This window comes from Poecilia latipinna, unplaced genomic scaffold (genome assembly GCF_001443285.1).
Source record: "Poecilia latipinna isolate Pla-1442-1.1 unplaced genomic scaffold, P_latipinna-1.0 Scaffold39, whole genome shotgun sequence".
Classification (NCBI taxonomy): domain Eukaryota; kingdom Metazoa; phylum Chordata; class Actinopteri; order Cyprinodontiformes; family Poeciliidae; genus Poecilia; species Poecilia latipinna.
The window spans coordinates 282,751-308,414 of NW_015112655.1; the positions used below are offsets into that span (position 1 = coordinate 282,751).

General features: G+C 39.5%; 3 protein-coding genes across 28 annotated transcripts in view; 1 reads left to right on the forward strand and 2 right to left on the reverse strand.

The window, feature by feature from the left end:
• The first annotated feature begins 466 nt into the window (after positions 1–466).
• LOC106955726 (zinc finger protein 706) lies at positions 467–3,994 on the forward strand. Of its 2 annotated transcripts, none has more exons than XM_015046082.1 (4): positions 467–573; positions 2,161–2,305; positions 2,475–2,601; positions 3,668–3,994. In XM_015046082.1, the coding sequence occupies exons 2-3, from the start codon at positions 2,171–2,173 to the stop codon at positions 2,568–2,570; spliced, it is 231 nt and encodes a 76-aa protein (XP_014901568.1). In that variant the 5' UTR covers positions 467–573; positions 2,161–2,170; the 3' UTR covers positions 2,571–2,601; positions 3,668–3,994. The 2 variants fall into 2 exon arrangements, with proteins under 2 accessions (XP_014901568.1, XP_014901558.1); XM_015046072.1 differs by having other exon boundaries at positions 474–575; positions 2,157–2,305.
• Positions 3,972–14,604, reverse strand: bmp8a (bone morphogenetic protein 8a). 5 transcript variants are annotated; one of them, XM_015046023.1, is made up of 9 exons: positions 14,584–14,604; positions 13,679–13,762; positions 11,615–13,573; positions 7,603–7,795; positions 6,624–6,772; positions 5,931–6,110; positions 5,776–5,852; positions 5,067–5,177; positions 3,972–4,528 (listed from the first exon to the last, which is right to left on the reverse strand). In XM_015046023.1, the coding sequence occupies exons 3-9, from the start codon at positions 12,063–12,065 to the stop codon at positions 4,379–4,381; spliced, it is 1,311 nt and encodes a 436-aa protein (XP_014901509.1). In that variant the 5' UTR covers positions 12,066–13,573; positions 13,679–13,762; positions 14,584–14,604; the 3' UTR covers positions 3,972–4,378. The 5 variants fall into 5 exon arrangements, with proteins under 5 accessions (XP_014901509.1, XP_014901534.1, XP_014901517.1 ...); XM_015046048.1 differs by lacking the exons at positions 13,679–13,762; positions 14,584–14,604 and having other exon boundaries at positions 11,615–12,283; positions 13,464–13,587; XM_015046031.1 differs by lacking the exons at positions 13,679–13,762; positions 14,584–14,604 and having other exon boundaries at positions 11,615–12,865; positions 13,464–13,587.
• Positions 14,605–16,492: 1,888 nt separating this feature from the next.
• Positions 16,493–25,664, reverse strand: part of macf1a (microtubule actin crosslinking factor 1a) — a 222,836-nt gene continuing 213,664 nt past the window's right edge. For 11 of the 21 annotated variants that reach the window (XM_015046202.1, XM_015046193.1, XM_015046209.1 and 8 more), the window contains 5 exons: positions 24,553–24,585; positions 21,243–21,460; positions 19,712–19,834; positions 18,114–18,216; positions 16,493–17,424 (listed from right to left, as the gene is read on the reverse strand). In XM_015046202.1, the coding sequence (XP_014901688.1) occupies positions 17,177–17,424; positions 18,114–18,216; positions 19,712–19,834; positions 21,243–21,460; positions 24,553–24,585 (725 nt within the window). In that variant the 3' untranslated portion in view covers positions 16,493–17,176. Of the gene's footprint in view, positions 17,425–18,113; positions 18,219–19,711; positions 19,835–21,242; positions 21,461–24,552; positions 24,586–25,664 lie in introns of all 21 variants that reach the window. The other 10 variants (XM_015046256.1, XM_015046227.1, XM_015046151.1 and 7 more) reach the window with 4 other exon arrangements.

Sequence of the window (25,664 nt, forward strand, 5' to 3'; positions counted from 1 at the left end):
AACTTTTGGATCCATTCATGACTGCTTCTGTTTCTCTGCCTGTTTTCTTAAAGATTTTTTAGAGTTTCTTCACTGCGTATACAATATTTCCTTTTCTGAACCTTTTGATTTCAGACATCTTGAATCATTGGACAGAAATGTAATGTATACTTTTCTGATCTTAGAGTTCTTCATCAGAAACTCTAGAAACTGAGTGAGTTGGATAAATAGATAAAGAAAATCCACTAAATATAATCTTAACAGAAATTTTCCTGTGAAAAATTGTAAATTTGCAAGATCAAAGGTGATCTTGATCAGTTTAAGCCTTTATGGTTGAAGGCTTAAATTGCTGATATTAAACTGAATGAAAAAGGTTTTCGAATATTAAAATGTGAAATTTTGTGGTCATTAGTGTCATTTGTGCCACTTTTAAAACGTTTGTTTTTTTTATTCTGGAATTATGTGGAAGACCTAGGTTGCAGTTCCACCTCCGTCCGCTAGAGGGCTCTGCTCGTAGATTCTGGGTGCGGTGAGAACTACTCGTTCTCAAAGAAGGAAAGCAACGAAAGGAGAGAAGAGAGTCGACTCTCGAAGGTAAACCTCACCGAGTTTGTGAGCTTCTTACTTTCTTAATAGCTCCGGTTAAACTTTATTCCGGTTTGAAATTAACATGCACATCCACTGTTATCATTTAAACGTAAGGATATTGAGCTATAAACTAACTTTGAGCTGTATGAAACTTTAGCGCTGCTAAGCTAGGAGCGTTAGCTTCAAGGCGGCGCCGGTTGAAAAAAAAAAAAAACCTGCTTTGAGCCACGGTAGTTTTTTTTTATCAAACTAGACATTTTAATACATTTTATATGTTAAAACAGCATCAGGCGTCTGGGCTTGAATGACTCAAAACGGATAAAAGTAGTTAAACGGGTAGCCGGGTTTCCATTTCTCTCTCGGTGCTAACTTAGCTCCCTGAAGTTGGCGTCTGAATAGTAGCTTAAGGACTGTTTTCGATGTTTATTTCAAGCTGTATTTCTTGAAATTATTACATAGAATAATTCGGAAAACCAAAAAAAGTACATTTTTAACATGCAGAGTTCTATTTGAGTCTATTTTTTGTATTATTGTAGATTAACAGCTCGTTAAAGCCCCAAAATTAAGCTTCTCTGATAACGTAAATATTACATAAGAACAATAAATTCTGATATAGATGTTACGACATTGTGTCCAACACGAAATATTTGATGGTAAGACGTAAAAAATGTCTGGGTAAGCTGAGGTATTTTCAAATCTGCTTAAATTTGTTTTCTATGTTTATTTGAAGCACTTTCTATATTTATCGTAAAAAGTGCTTTATAAACAAAGTTTTACTTTAAATGATCATCAGCAGGATAACAGCTCTGTATTTTGCTTATTTGGTCTTTTTTACGTTCTATGTTTTTGGATTTGTAATTTGTTAGACATCAAAATCTCCAGAAATGAACTGCAAATTCAGATTTGAAGAGTTGACAAAAATATGTGAAATATTAATTTTAAGTATCTTTACTGCTGAAGGTTTGTTTTGGTGTTGTAAACTTCAGACTTACCTTTAACCTTTTGGTGAAAATCCAGTAAATTATCTTCTCAGGGTTCGTACTCGTTTCCCCACAGTAATATTCAAACACTTTCCAAACATTTTTAAGTGACTTAAACTTTTTCCCCCCCAACAGTTTGGAGATACAAGTCATTTATTACTGCTATTGAAAAATTGCCCAATTTAAATAACTCTGGCAATTATAAAATATAAGACAACAGCTACATGGATCAATAAAATACTGAGTGATTAGGAATGATAAATATTCATCATCCAAACAAATCATGGTAATAAAAGTAAATTACATTCCCCCTGAAATTAAATGCTTGAACAAAATATACTAAGAAAATTTAGTTTCAAATCTCTTAAAAAATGTTCCCACTAAGTTTTCTGACATTTTAGTAAATATAAAAAATTTTGGTGACCTAAAACAAGAAAAGTTATTTTGATTTAACTTTAGGAAGTGAGGAACAAAAGGTCTTTTAATTAAGTTATTTTGAACTTTATTACCAAACTGCAGTTCAAACATAACATTTCCAGAGGTTTAATGTCTCTATGTTTGGTGATGAAGTTCCTTTAACGTCGCTGCTCCTCTTCCTCTTCTTCCTCCTCAGGCGCAGAGCCATGGCTCGTGGGCAGCAGAAGATTCAGTCCCAGCAAAAGAACGCAAAGAAAGCAGCAGAGAAGAAGAAATCTCATGGTGCCGACCAGAAAACCGCCGCCAAGGCCGCGCTGGTCCACACCTGCCCGGTCTGTCGGGTCGGTACCAACAAGTTCTTCAAAACCCAGACCTGATTACAGAAACTGTTTAGACAGAATGAGCCACGAGATGTTTAACGTCCGGACAGATTATTGCTCTTTCTGTTTTAACAACTGGCGAACCATTTCTTCACATCTGAAGTTCTTCTGTTTGTTCTGGTTCTTTCAGACCCAGATGCCCGACCCGAAAACCTTCAAGCAGCACTTTGAGAGCAAACACCCAAAGTCTCCGATGCCTCCGGAGCTGGCCGACGTTCAGGCGTAACGGACCGCTGAGACGATGAAGATGGGTGAAGGTAAGGACTTTTCATAGCTGGAATTATAAAACTCATTTTATAAGAAGGGTCTAAATCAGGGGTGGTCAAAGTGCGGCTTGGGGGCCATTTATGGCCCTCAGAAAGATTTTTGGTGGCCAAGTTTTAGGGCAAATTTGGCCCACAAGCTCCTTTAGTTGATGAAGATGGACAGTTTTTCATTTCTTAGGGCAACATTTTTTATAAATCAAAAGCATCTTTAATAAATAGGATGTTTATTTTTTAGTTTTGAAATGAGACTAGAACAAACATTGAGCTCCTTTTCTTCAGTAGGAAAACAAATTAAGAAACTGTAGCTGTGTTTCCATTGACCATGTAGCTGCAAAATGTGACATTTTGAAAATATTATTTTTTTTTAAATAAAAAGTTTAGACGGTACAATGAGGTTTTTCGTTTATTTCACCAAACTGCACTTGGTCCTGAGGGGAATTCATTTGGACAACACAGGTTTAAATAACTGATATTAATTTAAGGAAAAAAAAAAACAATTCAAATTATTACTTTTACAGACAGTTGCTGCATTTCCATCACAAATGTCTGAAAAACTTTGACTATGTTCTGCTACTGTTGATAAAACATAATTTCACACATGAATAAGTTTGTTGATGCAAAAAGTGATTAAAAACCGTTCAGTTGATCCTCCAACCACTTCCTGTTGTCGTTTGGCCAGTAGAAACAGCTGGTTGTTGATGTGACTCATGATCAAAACGTGTTTCCTTTGCAGCTTTGTTAATTGAACAGATTTATTGGAATTGGCATGTTTGCATTGGTTTTTCATTGTCAAATTGCATGTAAATGGAAATGGCTATAAAAACTGTAAAACCTGCCAGTGGTTTCAGTAAATTTGAGTCAAATGTCACATATGGTCACCTTCCTAAAACAATGGCCTTATACTTTTAGAAAGAGATGCGAGTTGGGTCATAGTAGGAAGGTGATGATGTGCCAATGTTTTCTTTGTACTTCTAAGAAAACGAGAAAGACAAACTTTGTAATCATCCAGTGTTTATATCTTGGATGTTTTTTTCTGAATCATTCCTGTTATCTGCAGAACCACGATGACCACAGATGACTCGGCTGCGTTGCCTGGGCGATGTTGAACTCGGGACCTGTCAGTATTCAGTGGACAACGGGGGAGACGCACAACAGAAACCTGGGCAGACAAACACCAGCAGCCCCCCCCCCTCCATGTTTAAAAATATATATTTATTACATGTAACTAACTTTTAGTGTAACAGATTCAGTTTTTCCACCATTATAATATTCTTCCACTGCAACAAAAAGCAGATTTCATGTTAAAAATTTGCCCCCAAAAGACTGAATTAATGTTTTCACTGTACTTTTTTTTTTTTACATTTTCAATAAAGCAATCAATATATTTAACTTTTAAGATCTTTTATACATAAAGCATCACCATTAACTACATTTTCTATTACAGTTTAATAGATTCTTCACATACAAAAACATGTTAAAAGAAACGAGGCATCAAACTGTAGAAAGCATCATTTGCCTGTTGACCTTCAGCAGCAACTGGAACAGTACTGTAATCATCAAATCTAATGTTTTTATTCTTTTTACAGTAAAATAACGTCTTCTGTAGAAAACTAAATCTGTTTTTAAATAGATAAAAGTCTGAATGCCTGCGATAAATCTATGTGAAAGCAACAAACTGGATCCTAAAGCAGCAGTTAAAGCGCGAACCGACCTGCCGTGTCAGAGTTCATGTCGGGGCAGAGGGAGGAAGGGCGGCCTCCTCTTCCTCTCATAGACAGCCGCAGGTCTTCACCACCATGTTGCGATGCTTCTTCAGGATCACGTTGTTGTTGTCGTCGTAGAAAAGCACCGAGATGGAGCTGAGTTTGGTGGGGGCGCAGCAGGCCGACGGAACCTCGTCCGGTTTCATCAGGTGGACCTGCAGAACGTTACGATATTGATTAATGATCAGATGATTTTTACTGTCGACTCCATTACAGGGTTTTTTTTGTGTTTGGGTGGAAAAGAATCGTTTTAAATAAATGTTTGGATATTGGCATATGGTGGTGAAAAAATGACATAATATTTTTCCAAAACAAAAAATCAAATTATAAAAATATAGTTGTGTTTTTATAAATAGAAAAATGATGTTTCAAAAAAAGTGGATGTTTTTATAGCAGTTTTTTTTCCCTTTTCAATTGTGGGTTTAATAGCATTTCACTGGCAATGTTTTCCAGTAACATATAATTACCCAGAAATACTTTTATATTTCCTGTCTACTTAACATCTTTTAACACAAAAACATAAAAAATGATGTGAAGTTTACTCTGATAGGAGCTCTGTGTAGCCATTGCGAATCTGAAAAGCTGCTTTTTCTTTTTATTCAGATGTATTAAAGTTATTCTGAAATATTTAAACATGAAAATTGATCGAAATCTGAGCTAATCTGTAGAAATGTTTCGGTTCTGGGTACCGACCACTTGCTGGATGATGGCGTGGTTCGTGGCGTTCATGCAGGCGCCCATTGGGTGGATGCATTCACCGTCGCAGTAGTAGGCAGAGTAACCGGCCGGAGCCAGAACCCAGTCCTGAACAGAACCAAACACCAGTTCAGCATGATTTCAGAGAAACAATAAATACAGAAAATTCAAAATCAAAAACACCATTAATCCCAATCCCTCATTCTGCCCTGATAGGGCAGAATGAGGGATAATACTCTGGGTTGATGTGATCAGGTACTTCTGGACATTTTTGCTTTAATTATTGATCTGAATGGTTTTTTGGTTTTTTTTTTCCAGCAAATTACCTTTTTTTAATCTGTATACAATGTATATAATACAATAACTCCTGTTAGGGTTAGGGTTAACCCTAACCCTAACCCCCACCAGGGGGCGTGTCTGAGTGACATTATAATCAATAGGAAACTTTAACTGCAGTAGCCACAGTTTGACCTACAGAGGGCAGCACTGAGTCGGTTTTAATCAAATGTAAAATTAAACACATTTACACGTAAAATATTTTAAAAAAAATGTGGAGAAACAAAGATAGAAGCCTTAAAGACCAATTTAGAAAGTTTATCTGAACAAATGAAGTTAATTTGGGGTTTAGTTACTCTAAGTTTGCAGTACAGAAGTTCTGGACCAACAGAAGAACCAAATGTTCTGATGTTTCTGTGGTCCGACTCACCTTCCAGCCCAGGTCACTGAAGCTGACGTACAGCTCGTGTTTCTTGCAGGGTTGACCTTTACTCACAGAACCGCGACCTTGAAGAGAAGCAAACGGCCCAGTTTTAAACCGAACAGAACCGAGTTAAAGGGTTCTCCTGACGGAGAGGCTTGTACCGTGGATGGTGGGGATGGGCAGGTCGTATTTGGGTTTCTTCCTCCGGGGATTGGGCCGGACGGCGCGAGTCGGCCGACACGGGATCTGGCTCTCCCTGAAGAAGGTCACCATGAAGGGCTGCTTGGAGCGCGGGCCTCTGCGGCCCACCAGGCCGATCCAGCTGGCCGACAGCGTGCGATCTGGAAGGAGAAACACCCAGAACTTCTGCTAGAACCCGGTCAGGATACGTATTAAGAATCTTCACAGCCAAAAAATCGTCTTCAACCTGGGGCTAAAGAACTGGTTGGATCTGATGGAGGAAACCCACAAAATGGAAAAGTTAACATTCATGTCGAGACTGAAATCTGAACTTCATAAGAAAAAAATGATAGTGGAAACCAGGGGAGTCCAAACTGTGGCGCAGGGGCCATTTGTGGCCCTTGGACTGATTTTTTGTGGTCCCCAGCTGCAGTTAAAGAATGATAAAAATTTGTTTCAATGGAAAATCTTTATTTTTTATCATTTTATAACCAAGTTTTTATAATAATTAGAACCTCGTCTGTCCAGATATTTTTTCTGAAAAGCCAACATTTCTGCACCCAAAATCACCAGGCTGAAGACTTTCATCATCCAGAAAGAGAAAAAAAAACATTAGGCAAGTGGAAATCACAGAACTCGTTTTAATTTGCGGTGCGATTGGTCGATGGCCTCACCGTCCTCCGTTTCCACGTAGAGGCGGAGGCCCAGGTTGCTGCGCGGGTGGAGCAGCCAGTGGTTGGAGGCAGAGGTGACGTCGAAGGCCAGCCAGCCCTCCTGGCCTGCAGGAACCGACTGCATGTCCAGCAGAACCAGCTCCGACTCCCTGCAGGAGCAGAACCACAAAACGCCATCAGAGAAACAAACCCGAGGCCCGGGGGCCGAACACGGCCCACTGAGGCCTTTAATGTGGACGTTTATCTTTATTCTGAACATTTCTCATCATGATATGAATTTCAATTTAAAAACTAAACTGACGTTTAAAATGTTTTTACTATTTTATCCACTGTTTGTTCCACAGTTCACTGCAAAAACACAAATCTTAATATTTAGTTTCTAGTGCAAACATGTTACTGTGCTTGAAATAAGACCAAACTAAGTTTTTTTTTCCCTGCAAGATACAGAAGATTGTTTTAAGTTCATGATTCCTTAAAACTGATAAAAGTACTAATAATATGGGAAAAACATACGTTTTCCATATTAGAAGTGAAATAATCTGCCAGTGGAACTATTACTTTTAAAAAAATAAATATTAAGGAATTATTGACTTGAAACAAGCTCCTAGATTCTGCAGAAAACTTATTTTTATCTTATTTCAGCTGTACTAAGATGTTTGTACTGGAAAAGAGAAAAAATACTTGGTAAGATTTCCTGTTTCTTCAGTGAATCTGCATGTTTCAGGATATTATGCATCTACTTACAACAGTGTAAACACTGCAAACAATAATGAGATTATTCAGAGAAATAATGAGCTGCTAACAAATACATATTTTCACTAACACCAGATGATGGCGCCATTGGCAATACATTTATAGCCTGTATTCTGATTCTTTTATTCACACAATTAAACCATTCAGAGATGAGATGATTTATTCAGCTTTATAAAGCCTTAAAGTTCAATAAAAACAAAGAATCCAGTAACGCTGGAGGATCTACCTGTTCCTGTTTTCTCGTTTGATCTCGTAAACGGAGATGTGCAGCGTCCGGTTCGCCCTCTGGCCGACCGTCAGCGTCTTGTAGATCCGAAACTCTGCCGCCGTCACCGTCTCACCCTGCGGCAACGGCGTCAGGTCGAAGCGAAACTCCTTCCAGTACGGACGCGTCTGCAGCAGGTTGCGCTCCTGCTCCACTGCAAAGAGAGAGCAAAGGGTCAAAGGTCTCTGGGTTTAAGACAAACAAACACTGGAACTGTCAGAGTTTGCAGGTAAAAGACTTTAAAGATGGACTAGGAATCACCACATTCATGTACTTCTGCTGCCAAACTTTCTGTTTTAGAAGAGATGAGAAATATTCAAATGAAATAAAAATGACTCATAAAAACTAAAACCTGCAGGCTGAGAACAAAGAGGGACAAACTGATAGACGGTCGGTGGATGAAGACAGATGGACAGAAATATTTTTACACATTTGACCTGGAAAATATCCAATTTCAGGCATTTTTTCCCCCCCGTCTCTTTATGAACCTCGTAAATATGAAGCACTCGTCCTGAACTAAAACTGGACTTTTTATGGTTTAATGTGAGTCAAAACTAAAATAAAGCTTCTTTGATAACAGAACGTTGCTTCAGCAACCAGCAGAGGAATATAAACCCACAAGCAGGTTTCAGATCTTCTGCCTGGGATCCAAACATTAAACAGAAGCAGAATCATAAATTAAAGCGCAGATAAACGAGGATAATCAGGAGGAGCCCCCTGATTGGTCGGCTGCAGCAGCAGCTCTGCCTGGTAATTAGAGACACTTTGCTGTGGACCGCAGCAGCTGCTCTGCACACACACCACTAATTACAGGCCTGCCCGGTATTTTTAGAGACGCTCCTCCACAGAAGCATTTTCATCTCGATCCGGGCCGTTGTGTGTCAGTGGGGCCTTTAATTCCCACCAGCTGTTTCTTCCCATGACATATACAGAAACCCACACCCCACCTCCACCGCCGGCTCCGTTCAGCCGCTTTCAGCCTTACAAAACGTTTTCTGCAGGGAAACAATCATTTGCAAATGGATGAGATTTTTTTAGAGTCGACTGATGAATTTCCTTTTTGCTAAATGATGAGAGTTCATTAAAAGCCTGGAGAGGAGACAAATTATTCCCACGATAAAGTCTGCGTCTGAATCCCAGAGGAGCCGGAGGAAGGAAGCCGTCGGGAAGAGGATGTTTAGCTTTCAGGCCAACACAGATAGGCATCGACCAGACTGCTGAGCGGTTCTGACGGACTCCCTGAGGTCCAAACAGGTTCTGGGCGGCAGACGCACCAGAACCAGAGTGATGCAACAAGCTGAGTTTAACGTAAATCTGAAAACAGGTTCGCATCGCGCTCATTTCTACGACAAATGTTAGCTCAACGCTTTTGTTTTAAGCGTTTCAACTCTTTTTAAGGGCCACAAATAAAACCAAACTGATGTTTAATTAAATCGCTTAAAGCTGCAGAATGTCACATTTATAAAAAAGTTAGTTTTTTTTTACATATTTGCTAAGTCTCGCCAAGTTTCGACAGTGGAACATGAGAGATAATATGTGCTGCTATTGCTGTTTGAAGAAAACCAATCAGAGCCAGGAGGCGGGTCTTAGCGCTGTCAATCAACCCTGTGAACATGCTGCTAAAGGTGCTAATGGCAGAGAAACAACTTGCAGTTACAGGAAAACCGTTTAACCTCAATCATGCTAACTAGCATTAGCATTATGTGCTGAAAATTTAGTTTTATGCTCAAATGTTTTTTAATCCAGTGATGTTTTTTTCCTTTAAGTTTTCTGTTTGCAATTTTACTTGATTGATGAAAAGTATGAGATTAGAGAAAAACACTTTACAATTAAAATCCATTTTTATTATTATGATGGTAACGTCTTTATGAAGCATAAAAGACCTGATTGAGCTAAAACAATTTAAAGAGCAGCTTCTAAATAAACTTTTATGGTAAAAAAAAAGACTTTTTCTTTAAGAACGATTCCTAGAGACGTCTTGAAAAAATTTACGTTCAAAAGATTCAAAGGGGATCAAACTCTGAGGTTCAAACTAATCCAGGGTGTCCAATGTGTGGCGCAGGGCCCATTTTTGTGCCTTTGGAAGATTATGGGCGGCCCATCCAGAGCTCAATTCTAGAATGGAGCAAATTTGACACTGTGTTTTTTATGTTTTCTATCTACAATGAATAACAGATCCACTATCAGTGGATTATCAGATCCACTGATAATTGTTCAGCTTATCATTGAGAAAACAAAATAAAAAGGCAACAAAAGTTGGTCTGCCACAATAATACATTTTTCTGGACGATAAATTGTTGCGATAAGCAATGATATTGTTTTGAAACCATTTACAAGTAATATATTAATAAATGTTAAACTGAAACATATTCTAAATATCTAAAATAAAAACATAATTAGCAGTAATAAAAAAGCATATGACTGAAACAGTCAATAAGATGGATTCTGACACCGCCAAGCAAAATCTCTCTTAAAATATATTACTCATCAGAATTTAATTTTTGAGCCAATTTTAATTTATCATGCAGTTAATTGCTTATTGCGACAGGCTTAACAAGAAGTTTGTTTTAAAATATGAAACATTTTTTGTCATCTTTCAGTGTCATTTAATTCAGAAACAATTTTTTTATTCAGTTTAGAGATTCTGTTTAAATTATATGACTGAAACAGAAAAGACAGTAAATAAAACATTTAAAACAATTTTTTTAGGTTCCATACTGTGTCAAATACCATCAGTTAACATTTAAAGCTGCAGAATGTAACTTTTATTAAAATGTATGTTAAAACTGCCACCATGTGGTAACAGTTTGTTATGAGATAAATCTGTGAAAAGATCAACGTCCTTCCTGCAAAAACAACCAATCTGAGCCAGGAGGAGGGTCTTAGCGCTGTAAATCAACCCCATGATTGTACTGCTAAATACGCTAATGCTGGAGAAACAGCTTACCGTTACAGGAAAATCGTTTATCAGCTGTGATTATGCTAATTAGCTTTAGCATTCCCAACAGGATCTGTCGACGGGGAAAAGCTGTAGCGGTATCAAAGAGGAACTCTAAAAAAGTTCCTGCAGCTTTAAGCAAACAGGTTTGTGTAAGATTGTCATCATAAGTAATTTTGCAGGACGATAAATTGTACCTCAAGTTATTGCGATAAACGATAATGTTGTTTTGAAAACATTTTCAAGGAATATAACGGTAATGGCATACAACGCATTCTGACGTTCATTTTATTGGTTTTTCTGTTTATTTTGATATTCAAAATGTCTTCCTGTTTAAATGTTCATTAGGATTTAAAGTTTATTGATTTTTGAACAGAATTGAATAAACTATTCAAGCAAATCAGTCATTTCTCCTTAGGAAGTATATTTAATTCTATTCTACTCAACGATCAATAAGCTTTAAACTCTAACGAACATTTAAAACTGGAACATGAAAACACTTTAAATATGCAAAACAAAACAAACAAAATTAATAAACAAAATTATTCCTTAAAAAAGGGGAAGTAGAGAACAAAGAACCAAACTGAAGACTTTTGTCATCGAGGGAGAGAAAAGAGAAAAACAATAGTTTGTCTTAATTTATCATTAGATTTATTGACCTATTGACTAATTATAGTTGCATTCAATTCTAATTTCCCATCAAAATGTTAAAAGGTCGGTTATCTCCACTCTCAGAACTAGGGGTTTAACTGAAACATTTATCTGCACCAATTTCCTAAATTTCTTTTCCAAAACTCTTATCTTCCTCAGTAAAGGTATAAAACCAGCTCTGTCCTCTTCTGCTCTGCTTTTACCTGTTTGACTGACAGTCCGGCCCACCAGGTCACGGCGGCACGTTTACAGTTAACAGGAGTTAACAACCCACTGTTGCCAACTCAGCAACTTTCTTGCTGTACTTAAGACATTTCAGACAAAATAAAAAATGTGTTTTGTCCAAAATCGGACCTCTCCTCAGAACTGCCTCTAGCCACTCACCCAGGTTGACGAAGCTCATCACCGTGTCGGCCTCGCTCACCACGCTCCCCAGCGGCGGCGTGTGCGTGCTGAGTGTTGGCAGCGCGGCGTAGTTGACCTGCACGGCCGCCCCGTACCTCCCCAGGCCCGGCCCGTTCAGCGCCATCTCGTCCTCGTCGTCGGCTGACATGGCGTGGTACAAGTCCAGCATGAAGAGCGGCGCCGACGAGGGCGGCCTGAGGGGCGGGTGCGGTCTGGGTCGGCCCGGCAGGCCCAGGATGTTCAGGATCTCCTTCTGCATCTCCTTCTTCTCGCGGCCACTGAGCCGGCGGAAGCTGGAGTGGACCACGGCCTCGGCCTGCTGGGTCCACAGCAGGACGGACAGCAGCAGGAGCGGCAACAGCAGGGTGGAGCTGGTTCCAGGGTCGGGTCTGGTTCCAGGTCTGCCCCGCAGGATCTGGTGCAGGTTCATCCTTCTGGAGCGCCGCTCTCCTCCAACTGCTGCAGCTCAGTCACCGCAGACAAAAACAGCCGAGATTTATGCCTGAGGTGTTTAGACGAGCGCCGGCTCTGTTTACCTCTAATCTCAAATCAGAAGGAAAATCCACCTCTCCCCTCAGCGCTCAGTCACGCAGCAGCAGCAGAGGCGCGCATGATGAGAGTCGGCATAATTACAAGCTATTCGAGCTGCTGTGAATATAGACAAAAAAAAGAGAAGCTTTGAAGCTGTAAACGTGAAAGATGTGGAGCAATTTTAGTGATGAGTGGGTGCTGGAGAGGAATTTGGGAGCGTTGTCATTAGGTTTAGAGTAATTCTCCTCTGGATCCAGGATGAGAGGAAGGAGTTGGAACCGGCAGGGATTCCCCAGGAGAACTTTGACCTGCTGGTCGGCTCAGGAACGGTCCGGTCCCGGTTCGATTCTCATTTCCCAGCAGAGGTGAGACGACTCTGCGCTCTGTGGACGCTCTGCCGAGTGAATCCTGAGCAGCTGTTCACAAGCAGGAGGGAGTTTCCCTCCTCCTCCTCCTCCTCTCTTCATCGCCACCCCTCCCAGAGGTCTCCTCAGGAGACCTCATCTCACCGCCACACTTCTACCTCTTCATCAGCTTCCTTTCCTTCACTTAGTCGTAAATTATTTTTATGTTTACAACAGAAAATTAAATGCACTTTTTAACTCTGAGCTGATAAATCCTCTATTTATCGGTTCGGTGGAGTTTTCCTGCAGCAGGTCTAGAGCAAACATCCGCGCTCGGGTCCAAACCAGAAGGACTCTGAGGGAAGAAATGATTAAAATAGAGTAGAGAGGTTCAGCCCTGTGCCCACTCATGTTTGTGCACTCTTCTCTTCAAAGCGGGCTCGGTTCTTGTGGTCTCTTTGAGCGGAACGAGTAACACTGACCAAACCAACGCGGTCGCCGTCATTTTTGCTCGAGGCCAAAAGCAAGTCCCCGAAATGCCAGGAATTAATGCGCTACCCGCTTTGCTTTGTGCACACGCCAAATCCTGAAGGATTTATCAGGAGAGGTGAAAGCACCGAAGAGAAAATATATATAAAAAAAGAGGGAATGTTTGCCTATGAAACTAGAATAACCCAACAGAAATAAAAAAAGGCATTCTGGGAGGAAGAAGTGAAGGACTGTCACCAAAGTGAGGGGGTGAAGATGGATGGAGAGTGGACAGCAAACGAGTGGTCTGTGAGAGTACACACAGCTGCAGAGGAACAACTCAAACCATCACATAAACACGACAAAGTTTCAAAACTTCCACCACCGCCTGAGTAAAACCAAAAACATATCCCGGTCTGGGCAAGGCAAACACAAAGTTTAGCTTATTTCTCCCAAAGCACCACCTGCCTCCGCTCTGTGTTTACCTCCTCTCTGTGCAGAGAAGTGAAGATCCAGGCGGGCACGTCTTTATCTTCTGCATTTCGAACACCTCAATTACAGAGAAATGTCCGGCGACTGGCTGCGAGTCTGGGCTCTGCCATCAGACACGAACGGAGGCACGCACACACAGGAAGAGGGAAAAACAAATTAAGTTTGCTTCACTTCTCTCAATAAATTTACACTTTGACGGAATACCAACCAGGCACTCGGAAAAAGAAGATGCAAACATCTGCATAACTCATGCAGGCACTGCTAACATGCATGTTTTCATTTGGCTTCTGACCTTAAAAAAAAAAAAAATGACAGTTACATTTAGGAACAAGTCACAGAAATCCAACAACATAAAAAATTATTGGATTTTAAAATACAACTTATCTTTAATCTGCTCTAGTTTATAAACTACAATACTTAAACTTTTTAAACCTGGGCTACATTAATCTGGATCAGTTCCAATATGGTCAGGGTGCAAAAAACTCTTCTATAACCTGTTTCTTTTAACTTTCAAAAGTCAAATAAAAGTTTCATAATTTGCAAATGAGTTTGAATTACTCTGCTGTGTAGAATACTCTAGTCCAGGTTTGACTGGTGTAAATTTTTAAATTATATCAGATTAAAAATGCTCATGGTAGTGAAAAATTAAGTGGAATAACATAGTAGCCTTTTTCAAAATTAGCCGCTACAATCAAAAATTAACTTCATCCTTGTATGAATATCTCCATTATCTTCCATAGCACTAATGAAACGTTAAACCCAAATTCAAAACTTTGACAGACTTATTGACTAAACAAGAACCAAAACCAATATTTTAATACATTCATATTCAATGACATGTTTATGAAGATTTGGTAAAGCTCATTTGACAGCGCAGACTAAAAAAATTAAGACTGTGTTTTAGTTTTTTGAGTTACTGCCGTTGGAAATTGAAGTAACAAGATGGCGGATGTGCGATATTAGCGTTCTGGTAATATTTGCCAACTTCGACATTCTTTCAACAGAAACGTACTATTTTCTCTGGTAAGACTGTTTTTGTGCACTTTTTATTGTTCTCATATGTTTACAAGCTTATGAAATGATTTCTGAACAAGTAAAGTGATAAATCCAAACCTGAAAGTCGTCATTTTCCAGGTTGCACAACGCCAATGATGACGTAAGAGAGCGTCCCTTCAGACATTTCCCGGGCAAATAGTGGAATGAACCATTATGCGATTTTGGAGGGGGCGATCCAAAGATTAGACATTTTAAAACACTTGTCTCAGATACCCAAATACGTTAAATGTTATCTAAACATTTATACATTACGCTTACAATTAACTGTTTAGGGAATGTTGGCTGTAAACACATTTATTTACATACCGAGAACAGAACTGGATACCTTTTCCCCCAGTAAGATTTCAGGCAGCACTTTCAGCATAAAATGTTTTTGGCTTTACACAGTTAATCTGTTTATCATTTCAAATCCAATTTCAAAAGATATATAACTTTGTTGTAATATCTAAAAACCCATTTTGCACCAAAGAAAAGTCCCCAACTTAATAATACTAATAAAACACTTGCAACTTATTCAAAATGGGCACCAGAAAGTGGCATGGTAGTTACCAGGCAGTTGCCAACGCATTTAACAGAATTACCGTCGACCCCTGCCTATTCGTGGTTCGGTATTCATGGATTTTTTTAATTTTTTTTTTATAAAAAATGTATAGAAAAACCCATCTTGGACAAATTAAATACCTTACACAATGCTAATTGACCTGTTATTGGCTGGTGTTTGCAAAGCAAAAGATCCAGGATCTCCACATTTTTTTCCCCCGGAGAAGACTGTAGATACTAGTTCTGGCCTTTGGAGTCTTAAAATTTGCACTTTTAAAGAAAGTCTCAAGTATTTTTGTGTTTTTTAGTTATTTCAATGGGTTCATTGTACTGGTACTTGGAGTTTGACAGCCATTTTGTTGCCACAACTGCTTCCATAGAGTTTTATCTTCAGGACTTTAATTTCCTAAACTCAAAAAGTTTGATGAGTGTAAAATCAAAGAAAAAACAAGACCAGAGGCAGTTTTATTGCAAGCATACTTTTTTAATACAAAAACAGAAAAAAGTTTATAATTTTAGTTTATTGTTTTAATTTTACACAAGTGACTCCCTGTAACACCCCCTCCTCCCTCCATGTTGACTTCATCACACTGAGAGGACTGCAGCATCAAAAAGGTGGAGTAATCATTTCCCCCTCAGAGAGACAATAAATAAATAAAAATCAACCTTAAGATGACTTCTTGATGTAATTTCATTAGTTTCCATAAACTTCATCTCTTAATTTGAGAAAACACTTGGACAACGTGGCCCTGTCAGCAACAGGACATTTGAAAAAACCCTAGAAGAGACATTGTCATTCATATCTGTGGTTCATCTCTACACATGAAGGGCAAACCCCTTTGGTCAGGAAAATGTAGTAGTTAGCGATAAAGAAAATTTTACAACAAGGCTGCCACTAGAGGGCGCCCCAATGAGCAATGTAATGTCACAATAGTAGAGTAGAAACACGCTTTTACACACAAACCATGTCAACAAAAAAAAACAAAAGCAGAGTGGGCATCTTCTCGGTACAAAAAAATCATAATTTCTTTAACCATAATACTAAATCACTCTCTGCCGACGGTGATATGACGAAAAACTGAAAAATAAATAAATCTGTCTTTCAAGCTAAACAACAAAAAAGTCCAACTGGTTTATAAATTAATCAGAAAACATTTGCAAAGTAAAATTTTGCATACAGTGACTCAAGTCAATGACCTCTGCTGCTTCCTGTAACAGACACACACACGATGCACGTGTGTGTGCGCAGCGGGGTCACTAAGGGCAACACAGCGGCAGAGGATTAGTGCATGCTGGTTGTCGAACTCTTGCAAACACGGTTGTTAACATCATGTTAAGGTTACGCATGTTGTATATTGTCAGTAATGTGCTGTTAGTTGTCACCATAAAAATAGTCCTTTCTATTGCTAGCTTGTGATTTTTGTGTAAAAAAGGAGAAAAAGAAACCACACCGCCCTTTGCTGAAATGCACGCTTGGGGCTGAGGGGAGCGTTCCAGCGGTTGGGCGGAGTCACCACCTCCACCGATCCTCACAGGAAGTGTGTGTGCGTGTGTGTGCGTCAGACAGCGTTTCCTCAGCTCCGCCGCTGCTGAGGTGACGGTTTTCTCGCCAAGCGACAGACATGGCAGTCGTTGCATATTTTCTCTGTTGACGCATCCTTGAGGCATCTGGACCACAAGTAAAAATAATTCTCCCACAATTCTTTTTCTGTTTGTGTAGCTGCGGCGTTGGCGGCGTGCCCCGATCCGCGCCACGCAGCACCGCGCCCCGCGCTCTACGGGTCCGAGTGTGCGTCTGTCAGTTAGAAAGCCGGACATCTGATCACGACAATGTGTGTAACATAAAGTAAGGCAGCATCACGTTTGAGAAGAGGAGACTGGAAGGCAAACTGGGGCTTTAAAGGGGGAAAAGTTCTCGCTGACCCCTCGGATTCTGGTCCAGAGACCTTCTCCTCTTGTGCATGTCTTCAAGACTTGGGAAGGAGTGAGAGGGAGATTTACTCGGATCGCCATCTCCTTCATTCCCCGGAAAAACATCACTTATAGTGCAGGATTTTCACACCAGCCGTCTGGATGAAGAACAAGAACACCGACTGATTCTTCAGCTGGTTTACTTCTTCGCAGACCCTGGCGTCTTGGGGCTGGGAGTCTTCTTCGATATAGTTGGGATCTTGGAGGGTTTGGTGGCGCTGCCGGGCCGCCTTGGCGTGTCTGAAGTGTCGGAGCAGACGGAGCGAGCGTCCTGAAGCTCCGAGGCGTCAGACGCGTCGCTGCCACGGCGACTGCTGGCCCGGCTGCCCGCTCTGCTGCCGGCGCGGCTGGTCGGACCGCTGGCCGTCGCCGCCCCTCGCTTTGGATCTGATGGAGAGAGTTAGCAGTTAGCCGACGCGGAACTGAAACCCAGTCAACCAACTGGGTTTCAGTTGGTTGACTTTTGTAAGTCAACCAACTTAAGTCAACAGCTATTTCTTGTGCAAATAGCTTAGTACACTTGAAATAAGACAAAACTAACTTTTCAGCAAAATACAAGAGCCAACAACTCCTTAATGTTTATAAAAAGTACTAGTTCCACTGAGATTATTTTTACACAGAGCAAAGGAAAAACCCTACACCTTTTTCACTTCTATAGGTGAAATAATATTTTTTTAAACAAATATTAAGGAATTATTGACTTAAAACAAGCTCCCATATCTTGCTGTAAAGTTATTTATCTGTCTAATTTGAATGTACTAAGATATTTGCACTAGAAGATTTTCCGTTTTTGTATCTGCACATATTTCAGGATTTTGTGCATCCATTCAAAGAATCAGAACAAGTATAAACACTGCAAAAATACTACCAAGTATTTTTATGCCAATATTTCAGAACACTTGAAAGAACTAATTTGCAATTAACAAAGAGTTTATTTTAAGTCAGTAATTTATTAATATTGATAAATTGTATTAGTTCCACTTACAACATTTTCCCCATGTTACCAGTAAAATAATATTCACTGGAAACCGTATAAAAATACTTGGTGAAATTTAGTGTTTTTGCAGTGAACTCGCCTGTGCGCTTGCTGCTGTGCGGCGTTCCTCCGTTCTCTCCGGTCAGCGAGCCTCGACTCGAGTGGAACGTCGGCCTCTTCAGTTTGGAGCCAGACGCCGCCCCCTGCCGGACAACACAGGAATGACTTCACGGTTAGCTGACCGAGCAGCCATTTTAAAACTGGGTCAACAGTTTGACACAGAAGCAGAAAACAGAAAACACAGACAGATCTAAAACACACAAACACAGTTACACTTTAACACAATGCTACAGCCGAACAGTGAAAGGTGTTTAATTCATTTATGACATGAAAACTAGAAAAATATTTATGAAGAAAACATTTAAATATTTAAGTGGCTGATACAGTTAATTATTCAGATTTCTTTCAAGTTATTTTTAAGTTAAAATTTTTGTTTAGAAAAAGCCTACAAAACAAAATTTATAAAACAAAATTTTCTAAACTGCATCATGTCAGGGACATTATGAGACCAATTTGTTAACCTGCTCCAGGTTATTTAATGCCCAAGTTAATTTTACTCAATTTCCACATTCTCAAGTTAAACTCGCAGCATAAAAATAAATCAGAAAATTTATGCTATAAAGGTATTTACAGAACAAATAAAATAAATCACAAAACAAATATATTGACTTAATAATCAAAATTAAAAATGATTTCTAAATGTAATTATTGAGGTGAAATGTTAATTTTTATATACATTTTTAGATGTCACAATAATATTTATGTTAGTCTCTTAACAAGTGGCTTATGTTATTTCTACAATATTACTGTTCATGCACTTTATGTACATTTTTGGAAAAGTGATCCGACTCAATTGGAAATAGTCCGATATTCCTATTTCTAATAACTGCACAATATTTTCCGTTTCAGTCTTGTGCAGTTTATTACCATTATTACTACTATTATTGTTAATCTTATTTTTTTATATATAGTTTTTATATACACCTGAGTTTCCTCTGTGCAGGACAATGAAGGCTGTTTTTCTATTTATGCTGCAGCCCAGCCAGTTTCATCCTGTCAGGATTTAATTTGACTTTGAACAAACAGGGGTGTCCAAAGTGCGGCCCAGGGGCCATTTGTGGCCCTTGGAGTGATTTTGTGTGGCCCCCAACTGCAGTTAAAGAATGATACAAATCTGGTCTGTCAAAACTATTTAGTTTTAATCAGGGTAAAAATGTTTATTAACATAATTTTCTTAATTGCCTTTTTATAACCAAGCTTTCATAATAAGTTGAACCACATGTATGTAGAGGCTTTAACTGAAAAACTGACTTTTAAACAGATTGTATTTAATTTATTAAACTTGGCTGAATGTAGCAAATATTTTTAAAGAAAGTGACTCAAAAGTTTTTCTTGTAATAGAATAAATTCACACAACTTCTGTGCAAATTCATTTACAGTTTTGGATCTAAAATGAATAACATTTTCTTTCAAGAAACAACAAAATCAGACAACTATAATTGCTTGATTTTATTTTTAACCTTTTTTTTTATAGCCTGCCACGCGGTGCAGTGTTAGTGCATTAGCTCGGTCAGAAGGGCCAGGGGTCGGAGGTCAGGGTGGGGAGGCGAGTGGGGAGGTTGGAGGTGAGTGCGTTACCTCGTGCCCAGGAGCGCTGTGGTTGTGACCGAGGTCTGGGCAGCAGTGGCACTTGGTTGGCGTTGGAGTTTTACTGTGTGCAAGCCAGGGCTTGGCATAGTCACGCGAGTGAGTGAGGGAGGACTGAAGGGAAGAAGGGAAGGAAAGGAGGGAGCAGAGCCAAGCAGCGTAGGAGGGAGAGGAGGAAGAGGAGGGAGCGGGTTATGGAGCAGGAGGTTTGGAGGGCAGCGCAGGGTGTTGTTGTGTAAGAGCAGGTCAGCAGAAATGGTTATAATTTTTTTTTTATCAAACAGAGAACCAGACGATGCAGGAAGTTTTTTTTTTTTTTGATGGGATGTTAGCAGGGTTGAAAACAGGAGAGAAGGCAAAAATATATATAAAAAAACAGAAAAAACACAAAGAACAAACATAAAACTTCAGAGTCAAGGATGTGGTGATTTCAACAAGAGGATGACGATAAACATGAAACAGAAAATACACACAGAACCTCCTGCAGTCCAGTCAAAACCTGGACAGAACCAGCGCAACGTGTGTTCACTCAAGTAAAAAACGGCCAGTCAAGAAATTAAAAAGTACTTGGCAAAATATAACGGAGTATTACAGCTATGCCAAGGAAAAAAATAAAAACAAATTACTAGAATAAAGTCATATGAAAATAAACTCATAAGAGAATAAAGTCGAAATATTACATGAATAAAGTCATAACTTTATGACTTCAATATCACAATATTATGATTTAATATCAATATCATGTTATATTAGTCATGATATTATATCATATTATGAATTTATTTTCATAAACATTAACTATTTCGTAAAAAACAAAATCGTACCCAGACCTTATATTTTGTCGAATTCAAAGTTCAAATAAAATTGTCAGAGACGATGGACTCCAGAATTAGTAGAAACTTTCCAACTCTTTCCTTGAACTTTTAATTAATTTTAGCACAAAACTCGAGAACCTCGTCGTTGATGACAAAACTATAAAAAATGGCTGACAAATGAAATAAATCACCTTTAAAAATAATACTCAAGACCACTTTTATGAGTTTGACACTTCACATGCCACATTTTGAAGGTTTTTCTTGCTTTCTCACGATGTGGCGTATTTACAGGGTTTCTCCACGATTCACTAACTCCAACTTAAGATGTTTTAAAGCCTTTTAAAGGCCATTATGAAGTAAATTTCAAACCTATATCTATGCAACTTTGTCCAACAAACTGGTGATACTTTCCATCATAGTGCAAAAAAAGCTAACAGGCAGGCTAGCTAGGACGGGAAAGTTAGCAGTGTGCTAGCGTATTGAGTCAGAGTGCAATGAAGATGTCAGAAAAGTCCCGCAAGACAAAACGATACACAGAATATGAGATCAAATAGCTGAGACAAAATTTAAGACCTATGATTAATGTACTAGAGGCTAACTTACCTTTTCAAATGATTTTGTAATTTAAAGGCCTTAATTTTAGATGTGTGAGTTTAAGACTTTTTAAGGATGACCTGATTTAGCCGTCATAAGGCAGAAAATCATACCCTAGATGAAGCCGAAGCCGTCGGTGTGGCAGGTGTGGAGGGAGCCGACGGGAGCGAGGCGCCGCTGTGGGAAGCTGAGGACGACGAACGGGTTGGCGAAGCGTTTCGTGAGCCCGGTTTGGAGCGTCGACCCCGAGAGCGGAACGCAGCCAGGCCCTGAGACGCTCCTTCAGGAAGGATGAACTTTTCCCTCAGCTCCAGGTTGGTGCGACCTCGAGCTGCAGACAGAGACGAACACAGAGCGAGCAGAAACAAATAGTCAGTTTTTCCATTGTTTTTAGTTCATCTTTGCTCCTCCAGCAGGGGGCAGCAGAGGCAGCGAGCAGAGTGAGGGAGGGAGAGTCGGTGCTTCCTTGGCTGCAGACATCACAGTCGGTGCATGTTTCATTTGAGAGTGCGCATGAGCAGAGCGCGTGTTTGGAGCAGTGGAAAGGTCAGGAGGTCATGAGATTAAAGGTTGTGAGGAGGAAAGTGAAGTTGTGCAAGTGCAAAGGAAGGAGAATTAATTCAATATTCGCAACAAAAGCCAACCAGCCATGGAGACACACCATTATTGCTGCTTCTTAAGCTTTGAAAAGGAAAACCTGAACCTCTCCAGCGCCACCTACTGGCTTCTGTTCATCATAGAACATCTGTAAACCTCCAGAAACACTATTCTCCATCCTACTTACGCTTTCTCCTTCCCTTCTGCAGTTACATCACAATGTCATCTGCAAACATCATAATCCTTCCGTCTCTCAGGCTGCACACCTCACCACTGACTCACGTACTTCCTCCTACTTTTCCTCCATCCTTCATGCTTTATAGGAAACAAACTTCTAAACCTTTGTGGAGAAGTCTTAACTAGATGTACAACCCAGTCCTTCTAGGATGTTGCCATGTTTTTTTGTGATTGCTGCAGCATAAACTGATTGATTTTGCAGCACGTTTTGAAAAGATTGTGGTCAAAGTTGCAATTTTTTAAGCTTTAGTTTTGCCATAACATGGTTTTAAAAAGAGTACGGCTGCAGCAAACTATTATTCTATCGATTATTCTGATAATTATTGATTAATCAGATGAAAAAAAGTGGCATATTCTGCAATTTATTCATTTAACTACAACATTCCTTTTGTGGTATTCCTTTAGTGAATGCTTGATCATTTCTAGCAAAGGATGCATCTGCCAAAAAAATAAAAAATAAAGAAAATAAAAAACTGCCAACCTCAACATGTGAAAAGTTCAGGCCTTTCTGCTGACAGTAGAGCTGATCTGGTGATTAATTTGTGGATTAACTGATTAATAACTGGTAACAAAAGGTGGAGCTAAAAATGCCACATGAGGAGTTCTGAGTGGAACAAAGAAGGTTTTTTCATTTTTAATTCAAAATGTTCAAATTATTACTATTGTTCTTTCAGAAAATTACAGTTTTTGAATTTGTATACTCCAGTTAATTAATCGATTACTAAATTAGTTGACAATTACTTGAATAATTGATTAATCACTCTTAATCATTTCAGCCCTGCAAAAAAGCTGAAACTGCTACATAATCTTCCCTAAAACGAAAGGATTTTAACATAGTAAATATTTAAAGAGTGAACATTTTCAAGTACCTCTAATACAAATAAAATAACGTCCTGAAGAGAAAATATAAATAATAATTCAATATTTGTCATTAGAGTTAAAGTGAGCTGTTTACACGGTATGAGCAAATCCTGCAGAATATCTCAAAATGTTTATTTAAAAAATGTTGCTGTTTAGCGTCACTCATCCTTTCATCTTTCATGTTCAGCTTTCAACAGGAAGTTAAATTAGACGACGGCTAAATCGATAAGTCAAAGTACAGCAGAGTCGCAGTGATTGGTCAGAAAAGAGGAAACACAGAAAACATTCAGACAGATTTACAGAAAAGTTTGCAAGTCCACCTAAAATTTGCAAAGGATGACTGAATTAGTTGCATTAATAGTTTTGATCATAGCGTTGCAACTTCTTGGAGGGATTGGAAAACAACATATGATGAAGTTGAGATCAGATTTAGATTATTTTATTTCTGCTTTTACGCAGAAAACAAACACCAACTCATGATGAAGCTCCTGAATGTTCATTTCAGCTGAAAAAACCCAAAAGTTTGGTTTTGCTTCAACAATAAATCACTTGAACAGATGTTGATGTGAACTCTGAATCTAATTAAACCTTGAAAGCATCTCCAGTTTTCTGACATGAATGAAAATCCTAAGTTCCCTGAATGATGGCAGCACTTTCATTGCGTAGCTTCCTCTCTGATTAATTGGTACGTTCCTCCCAGCTCCTCTGTGTTTGCACAGCGTGAGCGTAAATATTTGCTGTAGGCTGGTCACGCGTGTTCAGGGTTTCTCCCTTCGTCTTAAAACACTCAGGCAGCATTCTTGGACGGAAAGTGGTGCAGCAGCACCGGCAGACAACAGAGAAGCCCGGAGAAGCCAGCCACAGAGAGACAGTGAGGAGGGAGATCGAAGCTAAATGAGAGGAAACAAATTGAGCTTGGACGGCCGTCGTCCTGAGCAACCGGCCGGTCAGTTCAGACGGGTGCAGCCTGCAATCATGTCCCCACATGAAGCCAGCCAGCCAGGTGCACCCTGTAATTCTGTCTCCCACCAACCAGCAATCACATTTAAAGGAGCCGCTCTGGAAGCAAGCGCTGTTAGAAACCCAGCCTGGCCACGCCCGGGTCGAAGGCTCCGCCCCTTTCTATTTAAATGACAGTTCACCCATTAACCATCGATAACTAATGAATTTATAGCTATAAAGCTGTTTGTGTTTCTGTGAAATGACCTGCAGAAAAGCACTACGCCTCCTCAGGCTGAAACAAATCAGCCGTTTTCACATTAAACTGTCTTACAGCCGTTGTTGACCATCGCTAAGAGATGGCGTTAGAAGACCAGGGCTTGGCCAGGTCCTGCTTTGGTTGTGAGTGAAGAAAGCATGAGGCAAACATGTGGCACAGAGACAAGACTGAAAGCAACATCTGTGCACTGAAACATTTAGAAACGACACACAAACATGGAGTAGGGGTGGGGCAAAACTCTGGAGACGTAGGTTGATGCTTAATCTGTACAATAAGGCACATTTTTGGTACCTCTCTGCTTTTCGCAGGGAGATTTTATGAAGAAACTTGAAACTATCGTATGATTGCTTTATCATTCATCGTAACGCGGGGTAACCGTTGCCTCCCACCCCTAACACGAACACACGTGAGACAGCTGATGTTAACGATGGAGGCTGACAGCTGGACGGACAGATGGAGTTATAAGATCAATGAAAAGGTGCGAAAGACAGAGAGGAAAGTGTAGATACCTCGGCAGCAGAAATAGCCAGGAGTGACTGTCACTGAGAGACACAAGAGACAATGTGAAATAACTGCATGCTCGAGGTGGGATGAAGAAAGTTTTGGACACAAATACAAACACACACACACTGCAAAAACACAAAATCTTAAGCAAATTTGGTCTTGTTTCTAATGGAAGTATCTTAGCACACTTGAAATGGAACAAAACTAAGTTTAAAGTAATTTTTCAGAAAGATATAGGAGAACCTCTTATCCAAAATTCACATTTTTATTTTTCCGTTTGGGTTTCACCTGCTTCAAAAACAACCCAAGTACTTTAAAAAAAACACCAAGACATTTTCTGGCAATAAGTTTTCTTTTTGTTTCAAAAACCTGTGGAATGTAACGTCTTTTCAAAGATGTTCGGTTGCATAACTGCAGCATCTGTTTGCAGCCAGTTTCAGGTGCGAGTTCAAACGTTGTCTTGTTCCACTGGCAGATTATTTCACCAGTGGTCAGCTGATTTACAGGACAGACCAAGTTAACGTCACATAACACGTTAGCTTAACGCAACATAATGCTGATAGCATTGAGCTAGCATTAGCTTTATAGCTAATTTTGACTTCTACACCAAAGTTACTGGCGTACTGAATGGATTAAGTAAATGTTAGTCATCATGCTAGTGTAAGCTAACATATTTGGTAAATCTTGTTCCACTGGCAGATTATTTCACTTTTTTCACCAATATTAAAGAATTATTGACTTAAGCCAAGCTCCCATATTGTGCTGAAAAGTTACTTTTAAGTGAGATCCGTTGCATTTCAAGTGTCCTAAGATATTTGCACTAGAAACTAGACCAAAGACACCCTGTAAGATTTTATGTTTTTGCAGTGCAGAGGCGATACTTCTTGAATAAAAAACATTTAGATACACAAAAGGCTCCAGATGACAGTCTGTCGCCCCCAAAAATGACAACATTCAAAGATTTCAAAGCTTTTCCAAGCAGGGGAAACAGTACAACCGGGAAGACATTACGTTAGTCTGGAGATCACAGTCAGCAACAAGAAAAGAGGCAAAGATGATGCGACGAGAGATAGAGAAGGAAGACACCTGGGTGGGACTGTCCACGTAAAAACGAAAC

What these genes read in the sequence shown, in the direction of transcription:
- LOC106955726 (XM_015046082.1), top strand. Translation starts at nt 2,171, where the DNA reads ATGGCTCGTGGGCAGCAGAAGATTCAGTCCCAGCAAAAGAACGCAAAG. An exon ending in ACACCTGCCCGGTCTGTCGG is followed by an intron (nt 2,306 to 2,474) that starts GTCGGTACCAAC and finishes TGGTTCTTTCAG; the next exon opens with ACCCAGATGCCCGACCCGAA.
- bmp8a (XM_015046023.1), bottom strand. Translation starts at nt 12,065, where the DNA reads ATGAACCTGCACCAGATCCTGCGGGGCAGACCTGGAACCAGACCCGAC. An exon ending in GCCCATCCCCACCATCCACG is followed by an intron (nt 5,853 to 5,930) that starts GTACAAGCCTCT and finishes CTTCTCTTCAAG; the next exon opens with GTCGCGGTTCTGTGAGTAAA. An exon ending in ACGCCATCATCCAGCAAGTG is followed by an intron (nt 4,529 to 5,066) that starts GTCGGTACCCAG and finishes AACGTTCTGCAG; the next exon opens with GTCCACCTGATGAAACCGGA.